Below are 25229 nucleotides of genomic sequence, written 5' to 3'. Positions count from 1 at the left end.
AGAGGATCCAAATACAGCAGCTTAAATGGACCAATAGTAGCTGTACCCTCTGAAACCAAAAGGCAGTTACTTTACCCTAATGCAAATACAGACAATAATAATACAGATATAAAATCCTTTGACTCAATACACAACAACTATTACTTCCCTTGATCTAGATGCTATACTCCTATTGATGCAGCCCAGAATTGCATTGGCTTTTTTAGCTGCCGCGTCACACTGTTGGCTCATGTCAAGTTTGTGGTCAACCAAGACTCTTAGATCCTTTTCACATGTACTGCTCTCAAGCCAGGTGTCCCCCATCTTGTATTTGTGCCTCTCATTTTTTTTGCCCAAGTGCAATACTTTACATTTCTCCCTGTTAAAATTCATCTTGTTTGTTTTGGCCCAGTTCTCTAATCTGTCAAGGTCGTTTTGAAGTGTGATCCTGTCCTCTGGGGTGTTAGCCACCCCTCCCAGTTTGGTGTCATCTGCAAATTTGATCAGGATGCCCTTGAGTCCATCATCCAAGTCGTTGATAAAGGTGTTGAATAAGACCGGGCCCAAGACAGAACCCTGTGGCACCCCACTAGTCACTCTTCTCCAGGATGAAGAGGAACCATTGATGAGCACCCTTTGGGTTCGGTCAGTCAGCCAGTTACAAATCCACTGAGTGGTAGCATAGTCAAGACCGCATTTTACCAGCTTCTTTACAAGAATATCATGGGGCACCTTGTCAAATGCCTTGCTGAAATCAAGGTAGGCTACATCCACTGCGTTCCCTTCATCTACCAGGCTTGTAATTCTGTCAAAAAACGAGATCAGGTTAGTCTGACATGACTTATTTTTCAGAAATCCATACTGACTATTGGTGATCACAGCATTCCTTTCTAGGTGCTCACAGACTGTTTTCTTAATGATCTGCTCCAGAATCTTCCCTGGTATTGATGTCAGACTGACTGGGCGATAATTATTTGGGTCCTCTCTTTCCCCCTTTTTGAAAATAGGGACAACATTTGCCCTCCTCCAGTCTGCCGGGACTTCGCCTGTTCTCCAGGAATTCTCAAAGATGACTGCCAGTGGTTCTGAGATCACATCTGCCAGTTCTTTTAATACTCTTGGATGCAGTTCATCTGGCCCTGGAGACTTGAATACATCTAAACTAGCCAAGTATTCTTGTACTATTTCCATAGTTATTCTGGGCTATGTTTCCTCCGCTGAATCATTTGCTCCAAATTCTTCAGGTCGGGCATTGTTTTCTTTATCGGAGAAGACTGAGGCAAAGAAGGCATTGAGGAGTTCAGCCCTTTCTGTGTCCCCTGTTTGCATTTCACCATCTTCTCTGAGTGACCCCACTGTTTCTTTGTTCTTCCTTTTGCTACGGACATACCCATAAAAGCCCTTTTTGTTGCTTTTAACCTCTCTAGCAAGCCTGAGTTCATTCTGTGCTTTAGCTTTTCTGACTTTGTGTCTACATGTGCTGGCTGTTTGTTTGAATTCTTCTTTGGTGGTTTCCCCCCTTTTCCATTTTTTGTACACATCCTTCTTTAATCTTAACTCAGTTAAAAGTTCTTTAGATAGCCACCCTGGCTTCTTTAGGCACCTTCCATGTTTCCGTCTCATTGGTATTGCCTGACGTTGTGCTTTTACTATCTCCCTCTGAACAAACTCCCAGCCATCATGAACTCCCTTTCCTTTTAGTATTACTTTGTAGGGAGCGGCCTTCACACTCACAGCCAGGCAATATTCCTCCAGCCTCATGAGGAGCCTCATGTTAAGCAGCACAAAATAGTCATAGAAATATTAAAGCATCTAAAATTCATAATTCAGTTTTGTATATAACATCACGATGTCTGCCCTGGTCCTGAAAGCTAACCATTGTTGGTGCTCAGGAGCAAAAGTGTTCCACAACCAGGGGCAGGGAGGTGGGGTTTCTGTTGAGAAAGCCTCATTAAAAGTTTTGGTAGCTCAGCTGCATATGGCTATGGTACCACCAAAAAGACCTGCCAGGCAGATCTCAGATCCTGGGCATCCGGGATGGTACAAGGAGAGGTTCTCCATCGGGTAACTTGGCTTGAGGCTTTATGAGTCAAAACAAGCACCTTGAATTAGGTGTGAAAACTTATGGAGAGCTAGGAAGCTATGCTGGTGAAAAGCGTTCTTCTGTATGTCCAGGCCCAGTTAGTAACCTAGTTGCTCTGTTATGTATTTGCTTCACTTTTTGGACCATCTTTCAAAGCAGACCCACATACCATGCACTGGAATGGGTCCTAAGGGGGCCATCCAGAGTTCTGGAGTACATTGTCAGCAATATACTGATGGCACACAGCTCTGCTTCTCCTTTACATCTGCAGATGAGGCAGTGGAAGTGCTGGGCTGTTGTCTTGCCTGAGTAATGGACTGGATGAGGGCCAACAAACCGAAGCTCAATCCAGATAGGACGGAGGCACCTTTAGTGGGTGGTTCCCTAGAGCAGATGGCTGGGAGGTTGTCTGCTCTCGATAGGGTTACACTTGCTCTGAAGGAGTTGGTACACGCTTGGGGGTGCTTCTAGATCATTGCTACCGCTTAAGGCTCAAGTGGCCTCGGTTGCATTGAGTGCCCAGCTGTGCCCCTATCTGGACAGGCATAGCCTAACTTCTGCAAACTATGCTCTGGTAACCTTTAGCTTAGATTATTGCAACCCATTATATGTGGGGTTGCTTCTGAAGACGATTCAGAATCTTCACCTGGTGCAGAATTCAGCAGGTAAAGGTAAAGTAAAGGGACACAGGTGGTGCTGTGGTCTAAATCACTGAGCCTCTTGGGTTTGCTGATTGGAAGTTTGGCAGTTCAAATCCCCACAACAGGGTGAACTCCCACTGCTCTGACACAGCTCCTGGCAACCTAGCAGTTCGAAAGCACACCAGTGCAAGTAGATACATACAGTAGGTACCATTGCGGCAGGACAATAAATGGCATTTCTGTGCGCTCTAGCTTCTGTCGCGGTGTTTCCATTGTGCCAGTAGCAGTTTAGTCATGCTGGCAACGTGACCTGGAAAGCTGTCTGCAGACAAATGCCAGCTCCCTCAGCCTTAAGCAAGATGAGCGGCACACCCCATAGTCGCCATCCAAGGTCCTTTGCCTTTACCTAGAGGGCAGCAACATGAGAATGGCTGGGGTAGCTCCCTGCTTATGGAATGCTCTCCCAAAGGGGCTCACCTGGCAGCTTTGTCACATATCTTTAGCTGCCAGGCAAGAACATATTCCTCTCCTCCCAGGCCTTTGGCTGATTAAACAATCTATGGCCTTTTAAATGGTGGGTGGTGGTTATTGTTTTTGTTTGTTACTATCTATTGTTTGTTACTATCTATTGTTACTGTACTATCTATTTTTGTGTTTTTACATTGACAACTGCCCTGTGATCCTCAGATGAATGGGAGTGTACACATAGAATCATAGAATCATAGAATCATAGAATCATAGAATCATAGAATCATAGAGTTGGAAGAGACCACAAGGGCCATCGAGTCCAACCCCCTGCCAAGCAGGAAACACCATCAGAGCACTCCTGACATATGGTTGTCAAGCCTCTGCTTAAAGACCTCCAAAGTAGGAGACTCCACCACACTCCTGGGCAGCAAATTCCACTGTCAAACAGCTCTTACTGTCAGGAAGTTCTTCCTAATGTTTAGGTGGAATCTTCTTTCTTGTAGTTTGGATCCATTGCTCCGTGTCCGCTTCTCTGGAGCAGCAAAAAAAAAAACTTTCTCCCTCCTCTATGTGACATCCTTTTATATATTTGAACATGGCTATCATATCACCCCTTAACCTCCTCTTCTCCAGGCTAAACATGCCCAGCTCCCTTAGCCGTTCCTCATAAGGCATCGTTTCCAGGCCTTTGACCATTTTGGTTGCCCTCCTCTGGACACGTTCCAGTTTGTCAGTGTCCTTCTTGAATTGTGGTGCCCAGAACTGGACACAGTACTCCAGGTGTGGTCTGACCAGAGCAGAATACAGTGGCACTATTACTTCCCTTGATCTAGATGCTATACTCCTATTGATGCAGCCCAGAATTGCATTGGCTTTTTTAGCTGCCGCGTCACACTATTGGCTCATGTCAAGTTTGTGGTCAACCAAGACTCCTAGATCCTTTTCACATGTACTGCTCTCAAGCCAGGTGTCACCCATCTTGTATTTGTGCCTCTCATTTTTTTTTGCCCAAGTGCAATACTTTACATTTCTCCCTGTTAAAATTCATCTTGTTTGTTTTTGCCCAGTTCTCTAATCTGTCAAGGTCGTTTTGAAGTGTGATCCTGTCCTCTGGGGTGTTAGCCGTGTTATAGATAATAATAATTCACATGAACAGCACAAATAACAGCACAAATAACTTAGAAAGTTCTCTCTTTCTAAGACAAGCTGTCACTGGCACATTGACATGAACGGACAGAAGATGGTTAGAAGCACAATTCTGGGGGGACTGAAACTGTGGGGCAGGAGGGTGAGGGTTAAAAACTGCCTGTAAGGCTAGTTAATAGAGAATTTCAATTGTGTAAATGCTGTATCAATTGCTTTTTTCTAATTTTAAAAAATAACTTTAGCGCGAATGCTTCTATCAAGGATATATACAAGGATTCCCAAACTCTGTTGCAATACTCAGCACCTGTTATGGGCTCAGGTAAGAGATTTCAACAGCCTAAATCAATTATCTGTCTCTGGCATGTTACGGTAAAATCTGGGTGCGTGAGGGCACAGCCACCCAGCTCGTCGGACAAAGTCCGCGGGTCCTAGCGGAGAAGAAAGGAGCTCAGCCGGACACAGGAGCAAAATACGAAGATCCGAGTTTATTGCGCAACAGGTTCAAAGTGGCATTGAACCCCGAGCATGGGGTGACATAGACTTTTAAAAGTTCCCTCCATAACCCAGAATACAGTGCAGGAAACGTCATGAATACATTATGAGAAGGTCATGTTTCGTGGGTTACATCATGAATACATTTCACGCGTCATGAATAGATTATGGAAGGGGTGGGATCACATTCATTAACATTTCAGATGAGGGAGGGGGAATATGCGGAGGGAGAAATATGCATAGATAAACATTTATCAAGTACCGGTGGTGGCAAGACAATGGGTCAGAGATATGCATCGTCTGCCACTTAATATTGCCTAGAGGAAGGGTTTGGCGAAACGATTTGGCAGGATTAGGAAGTTCCTGCGTACGTGACCCGCCGTTTTGGGGATTATGGAAGTAGGGACAGCATCATGGAGTCCAGGGAGAGCTGAGTTGAATGACACCGAGAGTGAGGAAATCGGAGCTACGGTCGATTTTATATCAATTTTTAAAGATTTCAAAGGTTTCCAGGCTATTCCGTACTGTAGAGTAAAAGGTAGAACAGAATGGATACATTTTGGCAGGCGGAAGCAGAATGGATACATTGTAACTAGATTTTGACAGGTTTACGAGGTCCCTGGTTTCGGATCCATTGTTCTCACAGCGGGGGGCCGTCCGCAACTTGTTAGGAGTGAAATGAGGCGTGCAGGAGCTCCTGGAGCTAGCTCTTTGCAGGACGAATGCATGGCTGTGATTGGCCAAAGCGCGGCCATAGGAATAAGCGGAGAAGAGAAACACTCGGTCTACTCGTTCTAAGTATGGGGCGCAGATAGGCATAGGAAAGATAGAGAATATATTTATAGATATTCGAGCTTATTTCGCTCGGGAAAGGGTCTGGGAAAAGTGTGGTGCTTGTGCAACGGTGAAGGGGTTTTGAGGGTGGGTGTGCGGTGGCACCCTTGAGGTCATCGCCTCGGTCAGTCAAGAAGAGGGGGAAACAGGCACCCCCCCCTCCTCGGTCCGTATCAGTCCCCCATTCGGAGATAGATTTGCATTAAAGTTCTGTAAGAACTTGCAAATCCTTTCTCCGCACCATTGGAGCACTAAATCTCGGTGATCTCATATTCTCCTTCTCCCAAATGTCTCATCTGTACGTAGTCTGGGAAGGTGGGGGCATGTCGGGAGCGGGAATAGGCTCGAAGAGGAAAGGAACCAGTGGAAGCAGAATGACGGAGGAGAGAGCAGCAAGGGGTAATACAATGCATAGTACAACACAGGATGGAGACACAAAGGAAAACAGTTAAAATGATAAACAACACGACTTTCAAGAGTTGCTTGAGCCATCCCAGCTTGGGCAACCATCCCCATAAGTCCACATCGGAGAGCCCCTCATGCTGGATGTCGTGGAGCTTCCCTGCTAGCTCATGAATGTTATTTAAATGCCCAGTTATGTTTAAGGTCTGATCAGTCACATATGTACAGCACTCTGTGCCTATTAATGCGCAGGTGCCTCCTTGACTGGACAAGAGGAAGTCTGTCGCGATTCTCGTTTGCAGGCTCAATTGTCTTACCTCGGATAGTTCCGACATTAGGGAGTCTGTGATCTGGGTTGCCTCTTGCATGAATTTGAGGAGGATATCGGTGAGTCGGAGAATATCCACGTGGTTTGAGCCGGCACCGTAGGCGGGGAAAAGCGCTCGGCCCACGGTCTCTCCATTCGCAGCGGCGTCTGACAGGTCTGACAGCTCTTTCTGTTCCCTCTTATTTCTTTGTCTTCCGGGGGGTAGGTGTGGAAGTATCCTAATTCCGGGGACAATGTAGCCGACGAAGCAGGATCCGGACATGTGTGGGCTCACCCATGTGTACGCGCGATGTCCGCATACCCAGAATAAGCCGCTGAGGTAAGACTCCATTCTGCCTGAAGCAAAGGTTTGCAGCAGCATGGAGTCCGTGACTTGGGGCTTCCAGTCGGAGGGGTGTCCCACGACAGCGGCCCAGGCAGTGGTGAGGTTAGGGAAAGTCCGGGGACCCCTAGCGTTGGTGATGGTGACTAGTCCAGTTGGTAGGATTTCTAGAGTGGAGGTACACGTACTGGACCCAATGAAAGTTCCTTCTCCGGAGAAGCGGCGGCAAAGGGGTCCCTTTGTAGGGCCTGTAAGGTAGAGGTACTGATGCGTCAAGTTGAGTGCGGTTAAATTCCAGGACGTAACGTTTCCAGAGCGAAATTGTTCCAAAGTCACTGGTACTGGGACAAGTGGGAGGCTCTGCTGGAGGTGACTGGGTGCGTGGGCACAGATCCAGCAGTCTGGGTAGGGTGCTTCTTTCGCCACCTGGCTGAGAAGTTTAATGTAGGAATTTTGCTCCCAGGAAGAGAGGAGGTCCTCTCCCGGGAGTGCAGAGTCTGTGCCGAATTGCCTAGGTGCTGTACCGACTGGATGGAGTGGGTCGGTGGTATTTAATAGTTGCCGGTCTCTGGCGATTCCGCCGCATCTCAGGGGTCCAGCGTGATCCCAGGAGGGGGGGCGTGAAGGGTGTATGGGATGGTGCCAACCCTCTAGATATTCGGCCCCTTTCCAATCACGGGTGACCCCAAGGTTCCATAAACAGCAGAACCGCCGCAGGCAGAGACCTTGGAGTTGAGGTTTCCGGGTCTCTGGGGTGGAGAGAAGACACTGGAATCCGAAAATCAAGTTTCCAGAGGGGCGACTGGAGTCCGTGTAAGCGTGGGAGGCCCCTCCTATCTCGACTTCGGTCCAGTTCGGGCTTTGCGTGATCTCCCCACCTTTGTATAGGAGATAAGTCCCGTTATGGCAAGTCAGGCGGTAGGAAGAATGGTCCAGAGTGAGGGCAGCAGACCCAATGCGGCGTAGGTCCTTGTTTCGGATGAAAAGTTCCCAGTATTCGTCATTGGTGAGTCGGGGTACTAGAGAGTGGCGCAGTAGGGTCCGAGACTCAGGAAGGCAGAAATCAAAGTCCCCCATTCTGTCAGGGTTAGACCTTCCCCCTGTCTCGACCTCGTGATAATCCAAGAAGTGATAGTCAGTTTGTAATCCTGTACAGTGGTTTGATGAGGCAGACGTGGTCCTGAAGAAGGTGGCGAGGAGAAGGGCGGTGCAGGCAAAACCCATGGCAGGTGTGCGTGTAGGGAGAGAGGTAGTTCGGAAGTCGTAAACTGTCAAAATGCGGTTGTTAACGGAACTGTCAGTTGAGGTGGGATGGAGCGGTGACGTAGGGAGCTGTCAAACGGAGCTGTCAGATGAGGCAGGATGGAGCGGTGACGTAGAGAGCTGTCAAACAGAGCTGTCAGATGAGGCAGGATGGAGCGGTGACGTAGGGAGCTGTCAAACGGAGCTGTCAGATGAGGTGTCAAGCGCGTTTGAGACGTAATTTGAGAGCGTCGGTGTCAGGGACGATCTCAGATGTCCAGTTGGATGTCGTGGCGACTGGTCCGGTCTGTTGAGCCCGGTCTTGGCCCCGATCTGCTGGTCCGGTCTGTTGAGCCCGATCTTGGCCCCGATCTGCTGGTCCGGTCTGTTGAGCCCGATCTTGGCCCCGATCTGCTGGTCCGGTCTGTTCCTCGTCGTCGTCGATGTACGAGGTCGGTGGTGTGGGAGGGGTCGAGAAAGTGAAGTCCTCGCCGGGGTTTTCCTCCGTCTGTTGAGGGGGTGGCGCGGGCTTACACCTGGTGTGATGGATCCACGAATTCTTCTCCCCTACCTTTACAGCGGTTGGTGATGTCAAGAGGATTTGGTAGGGGCCCTCCCAGGCGGGTTGAAGGGGTTCCTTTTGATAAACTTTGATGAGGATCCAGTCGCCGGGATCGAAGGAGTGGGCTTGCACGTCGATGGGCAGGTTCTGTCCTTCGATGGCTGCGTACTGGTGGAGGCGCTGTAGCTGCGTCTGGAGCTGAATGACATAGTTAGTAAGTTCTGCTTCCCCTAGTTCGAGCTCCGAAAGGGGAAATAGAGTATTATAGACGGGAGGGGGTCTCCCAAATAGGAGTTCGTACGGAGACAGTCTCAAGGGTCCGGTAGGGGCACTTCGTATATTGTGGAGAACCAATGGGAGAGCATTTGTCCACTTTAGTCCAGTTAGTCTACAGAGTTTGCCAAGTTGTATTTTAATTTCTTGGTTCATGCGCTCTACTTGGCCCGAAGATTGTGGGTGATAGGGTGTATGAAGATCCCATTTTATTTGTAGTGCCTTTGCGACTAATTGTACTATTTGAGCCGTGAAATGGGTTCCCCTGTCGCTGTCTAGTCGGCGGGGAACCCCAAATCGGGGTATGATGTCCTGCAGAAGGGCTCTGGCTACTACAGAGGCAGTTGGCTTCCTACAGGGAAATCCTTCTACCCAGGAAGAGAGTTTGTCTATTATGATGAGGGCATGTTTGAAGCCTTGGCAGGGTGGCAGATCGATAAAATCTAGTTGCAGGCTTTCGAAAGGGACGAATGCCCATAGTCTGGCCCCTGGGGGCGCTCTGGGTTGTCGTTTGGGGTTGTAGGAACTACAGGTAATACAGTTCTTTGATGCTGTTGTGGCCGCGACTGCCAAGCCTGGTGCGTACCAGGATCTCTTAACATGTTCTATCAGTCTCCCCTTTCCCCAATGCGTTTGTTGATGGAGAACCCTCACCAATTTTGAAACCCATAATTTTGGAAGGATGGGCCTGCCATCAGGGAGGACCCAAATATCATTTTGTTGGACTGCACCCACTGAGCGCCAGAGAGTCTTTTCTTCCTCGGGGGCTTCTTTGTAAATCTGTGTGGGATCTACATTGAGTGGGATCTGTAGGGCTTGAAACTCTGATTCTTGGTTGGGGGGGCGGAGTGCGGCTGCTTGAGCCGCGTTATCGGCTCGTCTGTTGCCTCTTGAAACTGGGTCCCTGCCTCGGGTATGTGCTTTACAGTGAACGACTGCGATTGCATCGGGCATGTGGATAGCGGTCAGTAGCCTCTCCACTAGGGCAGCGTGTGATATTTTAGAGCCTGCAGCTGTTAGGAAGCCCCTTTGTAGCCAGATTTGACCAGTGGTGTGGACTAATCCGAAACAATATTTGCTATCCGTGTAGATGGTGGCCCGCTTGCCCTCACTGAGTTCGCAGGCGCGTATGAGCGCTATCAATTCTGCAGCTTGGGCGCTATATTGTGGGTTGATCGGGTTGGATTCTAAGACTTCAAAGTCCGTAACTACAGCATACCCCGTCTTCCTCTCCCCTTCTACTACCCTGGAGCTGCCGTCTGTGTAGAGTACAAGGTCCGGGTTTTCCAAGGGTAGGTGATCGAGGTCTTCCCTGGGTTTCTCGGCTTGACGGACTATTGTGGCACAGTCGTGGTGTGGGGTCCCATCGTCGGGGAGGGGTAGGAGGGTGGCTGGGTTAAGGGAGTTGACTCTTTTTATGGTGACGTTTGATGGGGTTAGCAAGAGGGCTTCATACTTGTTTAGTCGGGAATTTGAAAAGTGATGACAGCCTCCTAGAGTTAGGAGGGTGGAGACGGAGTGGGGAACATGAACAATGATTTCATGCCCCAAGACTGTTTCTTGAGCTTTTTCGAGGAGGGTTGCCGCGGCGGCTATAGCTCGCAGGCAGCTTACTGCCCCCTTTGCTGTATTGTCCAATTGTAGGCTGTAATATGCCACAGGTCTTTCTTTATCCCGGAAAGGTTGAGTCAGTACCCCTGAGGCTACCCCCATTTGCTCATGGATAAACAGGTTGAAGGGGATTCTGTAGTCGGGTAAGCCTAGCGCAGGGGCTGACCTTAGTTCCCGTTTCAATCGTTCAAAGGATTTGTATGCTTCTTCTTCCCAAACTAAGGTGTCGGGGTGGTCTTGGCGGGTCATGGCAGACAGCGGTTTCGTTATTTCGCTGTAGCCTGCGATCCAGGCTCTACAGAAGCCTGCCATTCCTAGGAATCCTCGTAGTTGTCGCTTGGTTTTGGGAAGGGGGATTTTTGTAACTGCTTCTATTCTATCTGTTGCTAAGCTTCGGGTGCCCACCCCTAGGATGTGGCCAAGGTACTTTACTTCCTGCTTACAATATTGTAGCTTTTTTGGTGACACTTTGTGTCCCTTCCTGGCTAGTTCGGCAAGGAGGTGCTTGGTGTCTGTTTTGCACGCTTCCTCGCTGGTAGAACAAAGGAGCAGGTCATCTACATAAAGAAGGAGAGCAGAGCTGGCTGGGAGGTGTATATCTTGTAAATCTTGGTGTAGGATTGCTGAGAAGATTGCGGGTGACTCCACGTACCCCTGGGGCAACCTTGTCCAGGTTAATTGACTGGGTCCCCATGTGAAGGCGAAGAGGAATTGGCTAGCTGGATCTAATGGTATACTAAAGAAGGCGGAGCATAGATCTGCAGCGGTATACCACTTGGTTTCTGCGGGTATGGCATTTAGGAGGGAGTTCGGGTTGCCCACTACTGGGTGACGGGGTATTACAAATTGATTTACTAATCTTAAATCCTGGACGAAGCGATATCGGACTGGGGCTCCCTCGGCGGACGGTTTCTTTACTGGTAGTACAGGTGTATTGCATGGGGATGCGCAAGGAACCAGGATCCCCTTTTCGAGAAAGTCTTCTATCATCGGGGTTAACCCCTCAATGGCCTCCTTGGGTAAGGGGTATTGTTTAGTACACGGGAAGGGTAGGTCAGTCCTATAAGTAATTTTTACCGGGACAGCCGATAGGAGGAGGCCTACTGAGGTTGACTCGGTGCCCCATAGAGAGGGGGGTAGATTGTCCTCCAGCTCGGGAGGGAGTTCGGGAAACTGCCTATCTGTCTTCACTTCCTCCATCATTCCTTGAAATTCAGGGATGGAGTCTTCAGGCATATATAGGTAGATACCTTCTCGGGAGCATTTAATTGTTGCGTTTAGTTTGCAGAGTAAGTCTCTTCCGAGGAGATTCACCGGACTACTGGTTAAGAGGAAGGTATGCTCGGCGAGTAGAGGTCCGAGGGTAACTTTAGTTGGACGTGATAGGGGACATGTGCGGGGTATCCCATCCAGACCCATAACCTTTTTTGTTTCTGAACCTGGTTCCAGGTGACTGTCCGTTAAAGTGGAGTATGTGGCCCCGGTGTCCAGTAGGCATTGATAAGGATGGCCATCTATCTCTATGGTGCAAAATGGGTCTTCGGAGGATAGCGTTAGGACTGGACAGATAGTTTGAGTTTGGTCGGGACCCCCTTCTGATTGTCAATACGTTTGTTGGTCGTCTGGAGGGGGTTGGTTAGGGGGGTGTAGAGGTGGAGCAGTGGCGTTTGCCCAAGGGTGGGTGGACGGAGTTATCGCCGGCATTTGTGTTCTCAGTCCCTGCGGGGGTGTTTGCGTTTTAGTAGGGACATTCGGGAGCGGTGGGTTGTAAGAGGCTGGGGCGGCTCGAGGGTTGTAGGGCACAGGAGGTTGGTTTTGGTACCCGTAGGTCGTGTTGGAATGTACTTCACGAGTCACATTGTTGAGGTAGGGACAGAATCTTTTAATGTGTCCTTCCTCTTGGCAGTAAAAACACCCTCCTGCGGCTGGTCCCCATGGTCTATGAGGGTTCGGTGGTCCTCCTCCCCGGACTCCCTTTCCTCGACTGAAACCCCTGCCCCTGCCGTAGTTTGATTCCATGCTAAGGGCCAGGATCTGTTCCGTTTCGGGCTTGGGGTCTCTCTTCTTCCTCTCGTCTCGGGAGTTAAAGACGGATTTTGCGATGGAGAGGATTTCGCTAATACTCTTTCCATCATACCCTATTTGCAGGTTTAGGGCTTTTCTAATATCAGGGCAGGCTTGATCCTTGAAGAAGCCTTTCACAATGACCTCGTGTTGAGGATTATCTGGGTCGATCCCTCCCCAGGTCTTGATGGCTGATACTAGCCTGGTGTAATAGTCGGATGGGTGTTCATTGGCCCCTTGTAACACAGTTTGGACTTTAGTCCAGTTGACTGTACGCTGGCCAGCAGCCTTAATGCCGTCCAATATTGCCTTCTTGAATAAATCTAAGCACCATGTTCCGTCTGTGGTATTATAGTCCCAGGTTGGTTCGGTGCGTAGGCATTGGGCTGTGAGTGCCTCAACACCTCGTGGGCGTCCTGCCTGGTAGTTCGGGAGTTCGATTGCTTCCCCGGCCTTGGCTAAAATATCTGCCTTTTCGGCTTCGTTGAAAAGGGCATTTAGGAGAACATGAACGTCTGGCCAAGTCGGCTTGTGGGTCGAAAAAATAGCGCTGACCTGACGGTGGCACTTATCCGGGTCATCTCTTAAAGATGGCATTTGATTCGACCAGGTTACCAGGTCTGCCGTATAAAATGGTTGGTGAGTGTACACCATCCGAGGAGGTCCATCCGGCTGGAGGGGTGGGATTGGCAGGGCCCTTAAGGGCATCTGGACGGCTGCGGATTCCGTCTGTTTAGACGTCCCCGGGGTCTCTTTAAGTTTTTCTAAGAGGCTAGGGTCTCTCAAGGTGGCCTCTAGTATTTCTTTAGCTCGCTGATTCAGAGCTACAGGGTTTGAGCCTTCTGGGGTAGCGTTCTGAATCTCCTTAGCTCGCTGCCTGGTTATTCGTGGGCTCGTGCCCCCCCGTGCCCCTGGTTCCCGTGTGTCTTCATCGCTATCTGATTGACCCCCTGGGGCGGGTGGAATTGGTTGTCTATAGTAGAAGGGGATGAGCGCTTGTTCTATGGAGTCTTCTTCTCCAGGGTATCCCTCGTATGGGGGGGGGCAAGGACGACCTTCCATGACTTAAGACGGGCAGCTGATAGGTCGTTGTTCCTTTCGTGCCTTGGAGCAGCCCTTTGACCGTCTCGAAGGTGGCCAGGTATTCCAATTGACGGGGCTTTTCCTCTAACAAATAATTTTTAAGATGTTGTAGACGGTCTTCGTTAAAGGAGCCACCCTTTGGCCAGCGTAACTCTGGTTTTGCGGAGGCAGTTCCGGCGGGCCAAGTGTCTCTACAGAGATCTTCTAACTTCTGTCTCGACAGCAACTTATGCCCGGGAATAGATTTCCAATAGGAGATGACGAATTCGAGGGGGGAGTCGGGGTCCCTCTGGGATTCAGATGGCTTCCTTGAAGCCTTCCTCCCGGAGCGAGCCCGTTCATGCTTAGAGGCCTGGGTACCCATTTTATTCACGCGTGTCTAGACAGAAAGAGGGGAGAGAGGGGTCGGTAAGGATTGGTATACCTAGGGAATTGGTATGCCTAACGCTGGGGTTTATAGTAAAGCGGGGTCTCTAGCTGCTTGGCAACTTCCTTAGAGAAAGTTTTGAGAGCTCTTTCTACCTGATTCTTATGTTCCCTTTACAATTCTCTATTTCCTATAACCTGGGGTTTCCTTCCACTCTGCCGGTCCCGCCCAATTCCTCATGGGCTATCCCTCCTGGCAACCTCCTACCTATCGTCACACTCTCAGGAAAAGGGGCCCTACTGGACGCTCGCGTAGTGCGATGCCAGATCGGGTGATCCCTGGATAGGTTCCGAACGGAAAATCCCCCTTGCTTTCGGAAGCGGACTCACGCACGATACACGTGTTACGTGGCCCGACCGGTGCGGCTGGGATTGATTGATAGGAAAGCAAGACCCCTTCCTGCCCCCTCCGTAAGGGCGCTCGGGAAGTTCGGAAAAGAACTCCAACCCCTTGCTTTCGACTGAGATGCCCGTTGCAGAGAGTCGGCTGTCTTTCCAAGCCGGGTCTCTCCGTCTTACTTTCGGACTCTCAATCGGTGCGGCTGGCTGGAGAGTTTGAGGAGAAAGAGATAGAGCTCAGAACCCCCCTTTCGGGTCGAGCGGCAGTCCACGGTCTCTCTCACCACTTGGACCAAGATACAGGCGAGAAGGAGCGATAGAGAGGAGGGCAGAGAATTCAGTTGCCAGGAGATTCCACCCCCTTCCCACCAGTGCACTGGATTTCCTTTTCCTATACTCACGCGTCTTCTACGATGATCCCGGGATCGGTGAGCAAGCCGGCTGGATCCCTCTTTGCTCCCCGACTGAACTCTGGGGCTTCAGATTACCGCCCGGAAGATGGCCGGAGGTCCAAAGGATCTTCCCGAGCAAAATGGCCCGGTGCCGGCTGAAGATTCTGGGGCCCCCGGTCAGCAACACGGGAGAACGCTTCCGCCCCACGTTGGGCGCCAAATGTTACGGTAAAATCTGGGTGCGTGAGGGCACAGCCACCCAGCTCGTCGGACAAAGTCCGCGGGTCCTAGCGGAGAAGAAAGGAGCTCAGCCGGACACAGGAGCAAAATACGAAGATCCGAGTTTATTGCGCAACAGGTTCAAAGTGGCATTGAACCCCGAGCATGGGGTGACATAGACTTTTAAAAGTTCCCTCCATAACCCAGAATACAGTGCAGGAAACGTCATGAATACATTATGAGAAGGTCATGTTTCGTGGGTTACATCATGAATACATTTCACGCGTCATGAATAGATTATGGAAGGGGTGGGATCACATTCATTAACATTTCAGATGAGGGAGGGGGAATATGCGGAGGGAGAAATATGCATAGATAAACATTTATCAAGTACCGGTGGTGGCAAGACAATGGGTCAGAGATATGCATCGTCTGCCACTTAATATTGCCTAGAGGAAGGGTTTGGCGAAACGATTTGGCAGGATTAGGAAGTTCCTGCGTACGTGACCCGCCGTTTTGGGGATTATGGAAGTAGGGACAGCATCATGGAGTCCAGGGAGAGCTGAGTTGAATGACACCGAGAGTGAGGAAATCGGAGCTACGGTCGATTTTATATCAATTTTTAAAGATTTCAAAGGTTTCCAGGCTATTCCGTACTGTAGAGTAAAAGGTAGAACAGAATGGATACATTTTGGCAGGCGGAAGCAGAATGGATACATTGTAACTAGATTTTGACAGGTTTACGAGGTCCCTGGTTTCGGATCCATTGTTCTCACAGCGGGGGGCCGTCCGCAACTTGTTAGGAGTGAAATGAGGCGTGCAGGAGCTCCTGGAGCTAGCTCTTTGCAGGACGAATGCATGGCTGTGATTGGCCAAAGCGCGGCCATAGGAATAAGCGGAGAAGAGAAACACTCGGTCTACTCGTTCTAAGTATGGGGCGCAGATAGGCATAGGAAAGATAGAGAATATATTTATAGATATTCGAGCTTATTTCGCTCGGGAAAGGGTCTGGGAAAAGTGTGGTGCTTGTGCAACGGTGAAGGGGTTTTGAGGGTGGGTGTGCGGTGGCACCCTTGAGGTCATCGCCTCGGTCAGTCAAGAAGAGGGGGAAACAGGCACCCCCCCCCTCCTCGGTCCGTATCAGGCATAATCCAGGCACCAGATGTTTCACAAAAGTACATGCAGTATATGTCCTGTCTCTCCCATCCCCATCATTGTGCTTCACATTCCTGACTTTGTTGAGTGGAAGTTCACAGCAGCCCAAGATATTTACTCTTCTCTGAGCAGTGGAAAGTTCCCAGGTGTGGGGCCTACCCAGTTTTGGTCTCCTTTGGAAGGAAATCACTGTAGACTTACTTGGTTTTGTAATATTTGAGCTTATTTACAAACATGCAGGCTGAGCATAAGCATAAGTGGAGGCCCTGCTTAAGCATTCCAGCAGACAGCCAAATACCCCTGTCCCTGTATGAGGTATCCAGAGGAGATGGCCAGCACCCTAAGATACTGTGCGCCCAAACACAGGACTAGCAAACTCCAGCGATTGGCAGTCCTTATGCCAGCCATTTGCTTCTCTATAATGTCTTCTTGGAATGATTTAGGGCTTATCCACACTTATCTTTCCTCTGCTCTTTCCTGACACAGCTCACAATTTAAAGCTCTGTGTCTGAGCACCTGTTTTTAGCTTTGGAGCATTCCCTGTGAAAACACACTCTTTAAAGCTCATCTGGAGCAAATGTCAGTCAGTGGAAAACCCAAATGGATGTTTGCACTGATTCATCTTTAACAAGTGTCCCCCCCCCCCGGCAAATTCTTGGGGTGGGCAGGAAACTGCTCTGACATGGAGCGTTAAAGCAGTGGACCCTGCCTGAAAGAGAGGGACCAAAGATAAGCGTGACTAAGCCCTTAGTTTTCAAAGGAAGAGCATCATCAAAGGGCAGCCAAGGGAAAAGGGTGGGGCAGGATGTGTTCAAGGGACTGAGAGTGTTCAAGGTGAGACAAAAGTCACGGGCAGGATTTTACTGGGACATGAGCACCGAGAAGTGGAGGTGAGGTGCAAGATAAGGGATGGGAGCTTGTTTGGGAGCGATCAGAAAGCCACTGTGTGTGAGGTGGAGTATCATGTGCTCAGAGCATAAAGGGAGTAATGAAAAACATTCTTAGCATCCCACAGCGGGTTTGAGGTTAATTAAGCTCACTTTTCCTGTACAGTGGTACCTCAGGTTAAGTACTTAGAATCATAGAATCATAGAATCATAGAGTTGGAAGAGACCACAAGGGCCATCGAGTCCAACCCCCTGCCAAGCAGGAAACACCATCATTAATTCGTTCCGGAGGTCCGTTCTTAACCTGAAACTGTTCTTAACCTGAAGCACCACTTTAGCTAATGGGGCTTCCAGCTGCCGCTGCCTCCGGAGCATGATTTCTCTTCTCATCCCAAAGCAAAGTTCTTAACCTGAGGTAATATTTCTGGATTAAGGGAGTCTGTAACCTGAAGCGTATGTAAGCTGAAGCATATGTAACCCGAAGTACCACTGTAGTCTCCTTGAACCTTGGCTAGTACTCTCTATTTTTTCTAGAGGGCTGTTGCAGTTTGAGAATGTCAGCTATGGAATTGAGCATTTGAAATCCTCAGCTAATTTTGAGCACCTGATTTATCAGATAAACAACAAAAACCTCCAGAGTCCACTTAGGAGAGAAGATTTGCCATCTACAGAAAGACAACTGGGGAGTGAGGGCATGCCTTATAAGCTGCTCTCAGATACTGTGGTAAGTGCTAAAAGGTTTCTTTCATTCTTAAACTGGACTTTATTGATTACCATCAATAATCATTTTTTATTTGGAGTCCTCCCTGAGAACTCAGATTAGTAGGCTTACAATACAGATGCAATGCACAGCTTTTGAAGTGATTTTTTTCAGTGGGGCAGCTTGATACAGGCTTGGTTCTAGTAATCTGCTGCTAACGTTAAGCCATTTTGCATTATAAAAGCTCCGGGACCAAAATACAAAAATGATTACTAAATGTGATTTATTTTGTCTTTCCTCAGCCACTGTCAGATGTCACTAAAGTACACAGATACATAGAAATATATATCGTTTTGGATAAGGATTTGGTAAGTTACTGACCACCTGAAACACATCTTCTTAAACTGCAAGGGCAATTCATTTAACAAGCATAGTGTTGTGCATGTGGGAATGTTCAGAGAGGCAAGAGAGGATATATTGTTTAATGATATCCTTCCTAACTTGTGTTAGCAAGTTCTATATCTAAGCAGAGTTTCAACATTCCCTTTTCAAACGCACAACTTGTTGCAGGCTAGTTTTAGCCTCTAAATATATAGGATTCCTGGTAAGATCCCTTCTTTCTTTTTCCCCCCCAAAAAATATTCATTTTATAACACAAATAAACAGCACAAACAGAAAAAACAAACAAACAATACAAACAAATTCTTGTCTTATCCTTATTTTTTCTAAACATTGTTAGGTGAGCTTCCCCAAGTCCTTCCTATCTGATTTTCATTTTACCTCATCTTTAGCAGTTTATATATATCATAATTTTTAACCATTTTTAAAAATCACACTTACTTTTAGCATAAAAATCTTCACATTTTATCCCATACATATAATACTATTTTAAAATACACTATCTTCTACGACGAAAGGGTTCTTCGGTTTTTGCGTTGCTTCGCTAGACGAATTTCCCTATGGGCTTGCTTCGCAAGACGAAAACGTCTTGTGAGTTTGTTCGCTTTTTTCTTAAAGCCGCTTGAAGAGGCGCAGTTGCAACGGACCGTGCTTCGCAAGTCGAAAAACATTGCAAGACGAAAAGACTCGCGGAACGAATTAATTTCTCTTGGTTCATGTGGGAACCAATGACACTGCAAGCAATAGCCTCCAGAAGATCAAAAGAGACTACGAGGCTCTCGGCAGGAAATTGAAGCAACTAAATGCACAAATTGTCATCTCATCTGTCCTCCCAGTTGAACGACGTGGCCCAGGGAGAGAGGGGAAAATAGTGGAAGTGAACAGCTGGCTTCGCAAATGGTGTAAACAGGAACGGTTTGGATTCTTAGATCACGGACTGCAGTTTCTTGAAGATGGACTTCTGGCAAGCGATGGGCTGCACCTCACAATGGTTGGGAGAAATGTTTTTGCCAAAAATCTCAGAAACCTCATCAGGAGGGCTTTAAACTGACTAATGTGGGGGAGGGAGACAGTGCTCCTGAAGGTAGGAGTCTATCAATTAATGAAGATGATCATCCAAATGTCATAGACCAAATGGAGCAAACAGCACGCGGACCTAGTGGTGGGAGGAAAAAATCCTTAAATAAGAGACACGGGGGAATGATTAATGGACTTCAATGTCTGTACACTAATGCGAAAAGCATGGGAAATAAACAAGATGAGCTTGAGCTCTTGGTACAGCAAACTAAATATGACATAATAGGCATCACTGAAACCTGGTGGGATAAGTCCCATGATTGGAATGTAATAATGGAGGAATACAATATATTTCAGAGAAACAGACCAGACAAGAAAGGAGGAGGAGTGGCGTTATATGTCAGGGATGTGTATACCTGTGAAGAGATCCAAGATTTAGAACCTCAAAGCCAAAGTGAGAGCATCTGGGTCAAAATTAAGGGAGAGAAGAATAATAGAGACCTCATTGTGGGAGTTTACTATAGATCCCCAAGCCAAACGGAGGACATAGATGATGCCTTCCTGGAACAGATGGCCAAGCATGCAAAAGGAAGGGAGATAGTAGTAATGGGGGACTTCAATTACCCGGATATTTGTTGGATGTCAAACTCAGCCAAGAGCATAAGGTCAAATAGATTCCTCACTGGCCTTGCAGACAACTTCATTGTCCAGAAAGTGGGAGAAGCAACAAGAGGAACAGCCATTTTAGATCTGGTCCTAACCAATGTTGATGACCTGGTTAGTGGGGTAGAAGTGGAAGGATCATTAGGCGCGAGTGATCATGCTCTTCTGAAGTTTACTAAACAGCGGAAAGGAGCAGCCAAGCATACTAGGACTCAATTTCTTGACTTTAAGAAAGCCGGCTTCATAAAACTTAGGGAAGTGCTGGGTGAGATCCCATGGACAGTAATACTAAAAGGAAAGGGAGTTCATGATGGCTGGGAGTTTGTTAAGAGGGAGATAGTAAAAGCACAACTTCAGTAAATACCAATGAGACGGAAACATGGAAGGTGCCTAAAGAAGCCAGGGTGGCTATCTAAAGAACTTTTAACTGAGTTAAGATTAAAAAAGGATGTGTACAAAAAATGGAAAAGGGGGGAAACCACCAAAGAGGAATTCAAACAAATAGCCAGCGCGTGTAGACACAAAGTCAGAAAAGCTAAAGCACAGAATGAACTCAGGCTTGCTAGAGAGGTTAAAAGCAACAAAAAAGGCTTTTATGGGTATGTTTGTAGCAAAAGGAAGAACAAAGAAACAGTGGGGTCACTCAGAGGAGAAGATGGTGAAATGCAAACAGGGGACACAGAAAGGGCTGAACTCCTCAATGCCTTCTTTGCCTCAGTCTTCTCCGATAAAGAAAACAATGCCCGACCTGAAGAATTTGGAGCAAATGATTCAGCAAAGGAAACACAGCCCAGAATAACTAAGGAGATAGTACAAGAATATTTGGCTAGTTTAGATGTATTCAAGTCTCCAGGGCCAGATGAACTGCATCCAAGAGTATTAAAAGAACTGGCAGATGTGATCTCAGAACCACTGGCAGTCATCTTTGAGAATTCCTGGAGAACAGGCGAAGTCCCGGCAGACTGGAGGAGGGCAAATGTTGTCCCTATTTTCAAAAAGGGGGGAAAAGAGGACCCAAATAATTACCGCCCAGTCAGTCTGACATCAATACCAGGGAAGATTCTGGAGCAGATCATTAAGCAAACAGTCTGTGAGCACCTAGAAAGGAATGCTGTGATCACCAATAGTCAGCATGGATTTCTGAAAAATAAGTCATGTCAGACTAACCTGATCTCGTTTTTTGACAGAATTACAAGCCTGGTAGATGAAGGCAACGCAGTGGATGTAGCCTACCTTGATTTCAGGAAGGCATTTGACAAGGTGCCCCATGATATTCTTGTAAAGAAGCTGGTAAAATGCAGTCTTGACTATGCTACCACTCAGTGGATTTGTAACTGGCTGACTGACCGAACCCAAAGGGTGCTCATCAATGGTTCCTCTTCATCCTGGAGAAGAGTGACTAGTGGGGTGCCACAGGGTTCTGTCTTGGGCCCGGTCTTATTCAACACCTAGGAGTCTTGGTTGACCACAAACTTGACATGAGCCAACAGTGTGACGCGGCAGCTAAAAAAGCCAATGCAATTCTGGGCTGCATCAATAGGAGTATAGCATCTAGATCAAGGGAAGTAATCGTGCCACTGTATTCTGCTCTGGTCAGACCTCACCTGGAGTACTGTGTCCAGTTTTGGGCACCACAATTCAAGAAGGACACTGACAAACTGGAACGTGTCCAGAGGAGGGCAACCAAAATGGTCAAAGGCCTGGAAACGATGCCTTATGAGGAACGGCTAAGGGAGTTGGGCATGTTTAGCCTGGAGAAGAGGAGGTTAAGGGGTGATATGATAGCCATGTTCAAATATATAAAAGGATGTCACATAGAGGAGGGAGAAAGGTTGTTTTCTGCTGCTCCAGAGAAGCGGACACGGAGCAATGGATCCAAACTACAAGAAAGAAGATTCCACCTAAACATTAGGAAGAACTTCCTGACAGTAAGAGCTGTTTGACAGTGGAATTTGCTGCCAAGGAGTGTGGTGGAGTCTCCTACTTTGGAGGTCTTTAAGCAGAGGCTTGACAACCATATGTCAGGAGTGCTCTGATGGTGTTTCCTGCTTGGCAGGGGTTGGACTCGATGGCCCTTGTGGTCTCTTCCAACTCTATGATTCTATGATTCGTCTTGCGAGGCACCACTGTATTAACTTTTTTTTTCAAATATTCTTTAAACTTCTTCCAATCTTCTCCCACCATCTCTTCTCTCTGGTCCCGGAGTCTCCCAGTCAGTTCAGCAAGTTCCATATAGTCCATCATCTTCATCTGCCATTCTTCAATAGTTGGTAAATCTTCTTTCTTCCAGTTCTTTGCTAGTAATATTCTCGCAGCTGTTGTGGCATACAGAAAAAAGGAGCATACTTTTGGGGGATTTCACCCCCCCCACTATACCAAGTAAAAAGGCTTCTGGTTTCTTAATAAATGTGTTTTTAAACACTTTTTTCGGTTCATTATAAATCGTTTCCCATAAGTCTTTTTACCTTGGGGCACGTCCACTACATGTGGTAAAAGGTTCCTTCTTTTCCCTTGCATTTCCAGCATTTATTATCATGAGTATGATACATTTTTGCTAACTTCACTGGTGTTAAGCACGATATATACATCATTTTTATCAAATTTTCTTTTAATACACTACATTCTGTAAATTGGATTCCTTTTTCCCACAATTTCTCCCAGTTCACCATCATAATATTGTGCCCCACATCCCTAGCCCATTCAGTTATTACAGATTTCACTTGTTCATCTTTCGTATGCTATTCCAGCAATAAATTATACATCTTGGATAAGTTTTTCATTTTTGTATCTAATAATTCCATTTTCAGTTTGGATTTCTCTGTTTGAAAACCAATTTTCTTATCCACTTTAAATGCTTCATTTATCTGGATGTACTGAAACTAATCATCTAATTTATCTTTCAATTGATCATAAGATTTCAATGTAAATTGGTCCCCTACTTCCATCAAAATATCATTATACTTCAACCATGTGGCTTTCATATTCAACCTTTTATGGGTCTTAGCTTCCAATGGTGATATCCATCTGGTGTTTTCCTTTCTAACATATCCTTATATCTTATCCAAACATTGTACAAAGATTTTCTAATTATATGATTTTTAAATCCTTTGTGAGCTTTTATCTTATCATACCTGTCAGGGCTGCCTCAGGTCTCAGCTCACAAAAGACCAACGCCAAGCTCTTCTTATATACAAGGGTGTTTATTGCAGTTCATTATTGGTTCCACAACCGAGGCGTGCAGCCCCGTGTCTCTTTCTCCTAGACATTAGAAGTCCCCTCTGAATCGGTCCCTCCCCTACACCAGTTTAATAAGCTAACGCTGCCCCACCTCTTTCTCTCTTTCCTTTTCCGCAGGGTCTTTCTGCCCGTCGGGGTTCCTCCCCTCCTGCTTTCTCCTGAAGCGGAGTCTCCAGACTGCTCCTGCCCCCTCCTGCGGGCTTTGGGTCCTGGCCCCTCCTCCTCCGGGCTCCCTGTTCTCCCGCGCGCCTCCTCATTTGAACTTGGCGCGCGCGCCCAACTTCTGACCTTCCTTTTGACAGTTATGCTACTCCCCTCACTGCTTTCATCCCCTTCCGGGAGAACGGCTTGCTCTGATCCCTCCCCTTTCTCTGTCGCCGGAGCTGCTCCCTCTGACACACTGCACCCTCCCCCTCCCTCGCTGCGCTCTGGTGGGGAGGCTGGCCCTGATTCCCAGCTGCCGCTTTGGGGTCCCCTGCTGGCCCCCCGCTCCTGACACTTTCCCCCCGGGGCTCCCCTTGCCCTTACCACAGGTGCCCCTTTCTGGGAATCCTCTGATTTGCTGGAGAGACTCATGGAATCCCCTGCGTCATTGCTATCCTCTTCCTCGCTCTCCTGGGATTCCTCTCCATCGCTCTCCATTTCCTGCCTTCCCTGTGCCTCTGTCCCTGTACCCCTGACAATACCATAAATATGCATGCCAACCAAATACATTATCAAAACCTTCCAAATCTAGAACATCTGTATCTTCCAACAAAAACCATTCTTTCAACCAGCAAAAGGATGCTGCTTCAAAGTAAATACTTAAATCTGGCAGGGAGAAACCCCCTCTCTCTTTCACATCTCTTAATAATTTAAACTTAATTCTGGGGTTTTCCCCCCTGCCAGATAAATTTAGATAATTCCTTTTGCCATTCCTTAAAACAATTCAAGTTGTCAACTTGAAACAAAAATAACAACTTAGGCAATACATTCATTTTTACCGCTGAAATTCGTCCCAACAAAGATAATTTCAACCTTGTCCAGATATCCAAATCTCTTTCGATATCCTTCCATAACTTTTCATAATTGTCTTTATACAAATTCAAATTTTTGCAATCATATTTACACCCAGATACGTCACCTTTTTTGCAAACTTCAGCCCTGTGGTTTCCTCTAAATTAAGTTTTTCATGTATCATTATTCCCCCACCCCCACCCAAGACTTTGGTTTTATTCTTATTCAATTTGAAACCTGCAACTTGTCTGAACTCTTGAATTATCTTCAGTGCTTTGATTGCACTGGTTTCAAGGTCCTGTAAAGTCAATACTAAAGGCTTTTAACTTATATTGTTTAGTTCCCACTACTATGCCTTTAACTTCCTCATCCTCAACTGGACAGTACTGTGTCCAGTTCTGGGCACCACAGTTCAAGAAGGACACTGACAAACTGGAACGTGTCCAGAGGAGGGCAACCAAAATGGTCAAAGGCCTGGAAACGATGCCTTATGAGGAACGGCTAAGGGAGCTGGGCATGTTTAGCCTGGAGAAGAGGAGGTTAAGGGGTGATATGATAGCCATGTTCAAATATATAAAAGGATGTCACATAGAGGAGGGAGAAAGGTTGTTTTCTGCTGCTCCAGAGAAGCGGACACGGAGCAATGGATCCAAACTACAAGAAAGAAGATTCCACCTAAACATTCGGAAGAACTTCCTGACAGTAAGAGCTGTTCGACAGTGGAATTTGCTGCCAAGGAGTGTGGTGGAGTCTCCTACTTTGGAGGTCTTTAAGCAGAGGCTTGACAACCATATGTCAGGAGTGCTCTGATGGTGTTTCCTGCTTCGCAGGGGGTTGGACTCGATGGCCCTTGTGGTCTATTCCAACTCTATGATTCTATGATTGTATGATAATTTTGTAATCCAGGTAATCCGTAAGGGTGGCCTACGAATTTTTAAAGAATTCCTATTTGCCCTCATTTGGTGTATAGATTCCAAGCATCAAGAGTTTTTGGCCTTGTACTGTCAATTCCACTGCAACATATCTTCCAACTTCATCCTTAAAGATCATTTTGGGACTCAATTTCTCTTTAACATAAATCACACCACCTCTTTTTTTAACCTTATCTGAAGAGATAAATTCCTGGCCTAATTTTTTATTTTGCAGAACGTTCCTGTGGGTTCTTATTACATGAGTTTCTTGTAAACATATCACATCTAAATTCTGTTTTATCAGCACATGTTGAATTTTATTTCTTTTAGGCCGTGAATTAAGTCCGTTCACATTCCA

At 47.3% G+C, this 25229-nt stretch overlaps 1 protein-coding gene across 9 annotated transcripts in view; it reads left to right on the top strand.

The window, feature by feature from the left end:
• The window catches only part of LOC308573980 (disintegrin and metalloproteinase domain-containing protein 2-like), a 122132-nt gene that overhangs the window by 21188 nt on the left and 75715 nt on the right, over nt 1-25229 (top strand). For 8 of the 9 annotated variants that reach the window (XM_081171415.1, XM_081171411.1, XM_081171414.1 and 5 more), the window contains exons 5-7: nt 4560-4636; nt 17483-17672; nt 17951-18016. In XM_081171415.1, the coding sequence (XP_081027541.1) occupies nt 4560-4636; nt 17483-17672; nt 17951-18016 (333 nt within the window). The remainder of the gene's footprint in view (nt 1-4559; nt 4637-17482; nt 17673-17950; nt 18017-25229) is intronic. The other variant, XM_081171416.1, reaches the window with a different exon arrangement.

The sequence above is a fragment of the Podarcis bocagei genome, assembly GCF_964188305.1.
Source record: "Podarcis bocagei genome assembly, chromosome: 15".
In the NCBI taxonomy this organism is placed as follows: domain Eukaryota; kingdom Metazoa; phylum Chordata; class Lepidosauria; order Squamata; family Lacertidae; genus Podarcis; species Podarcis bocagei.
Note: the sequence above shows the minus strand (reverse complement) of the source record. Positions and strands in the feature narration are given on the sequence as shown.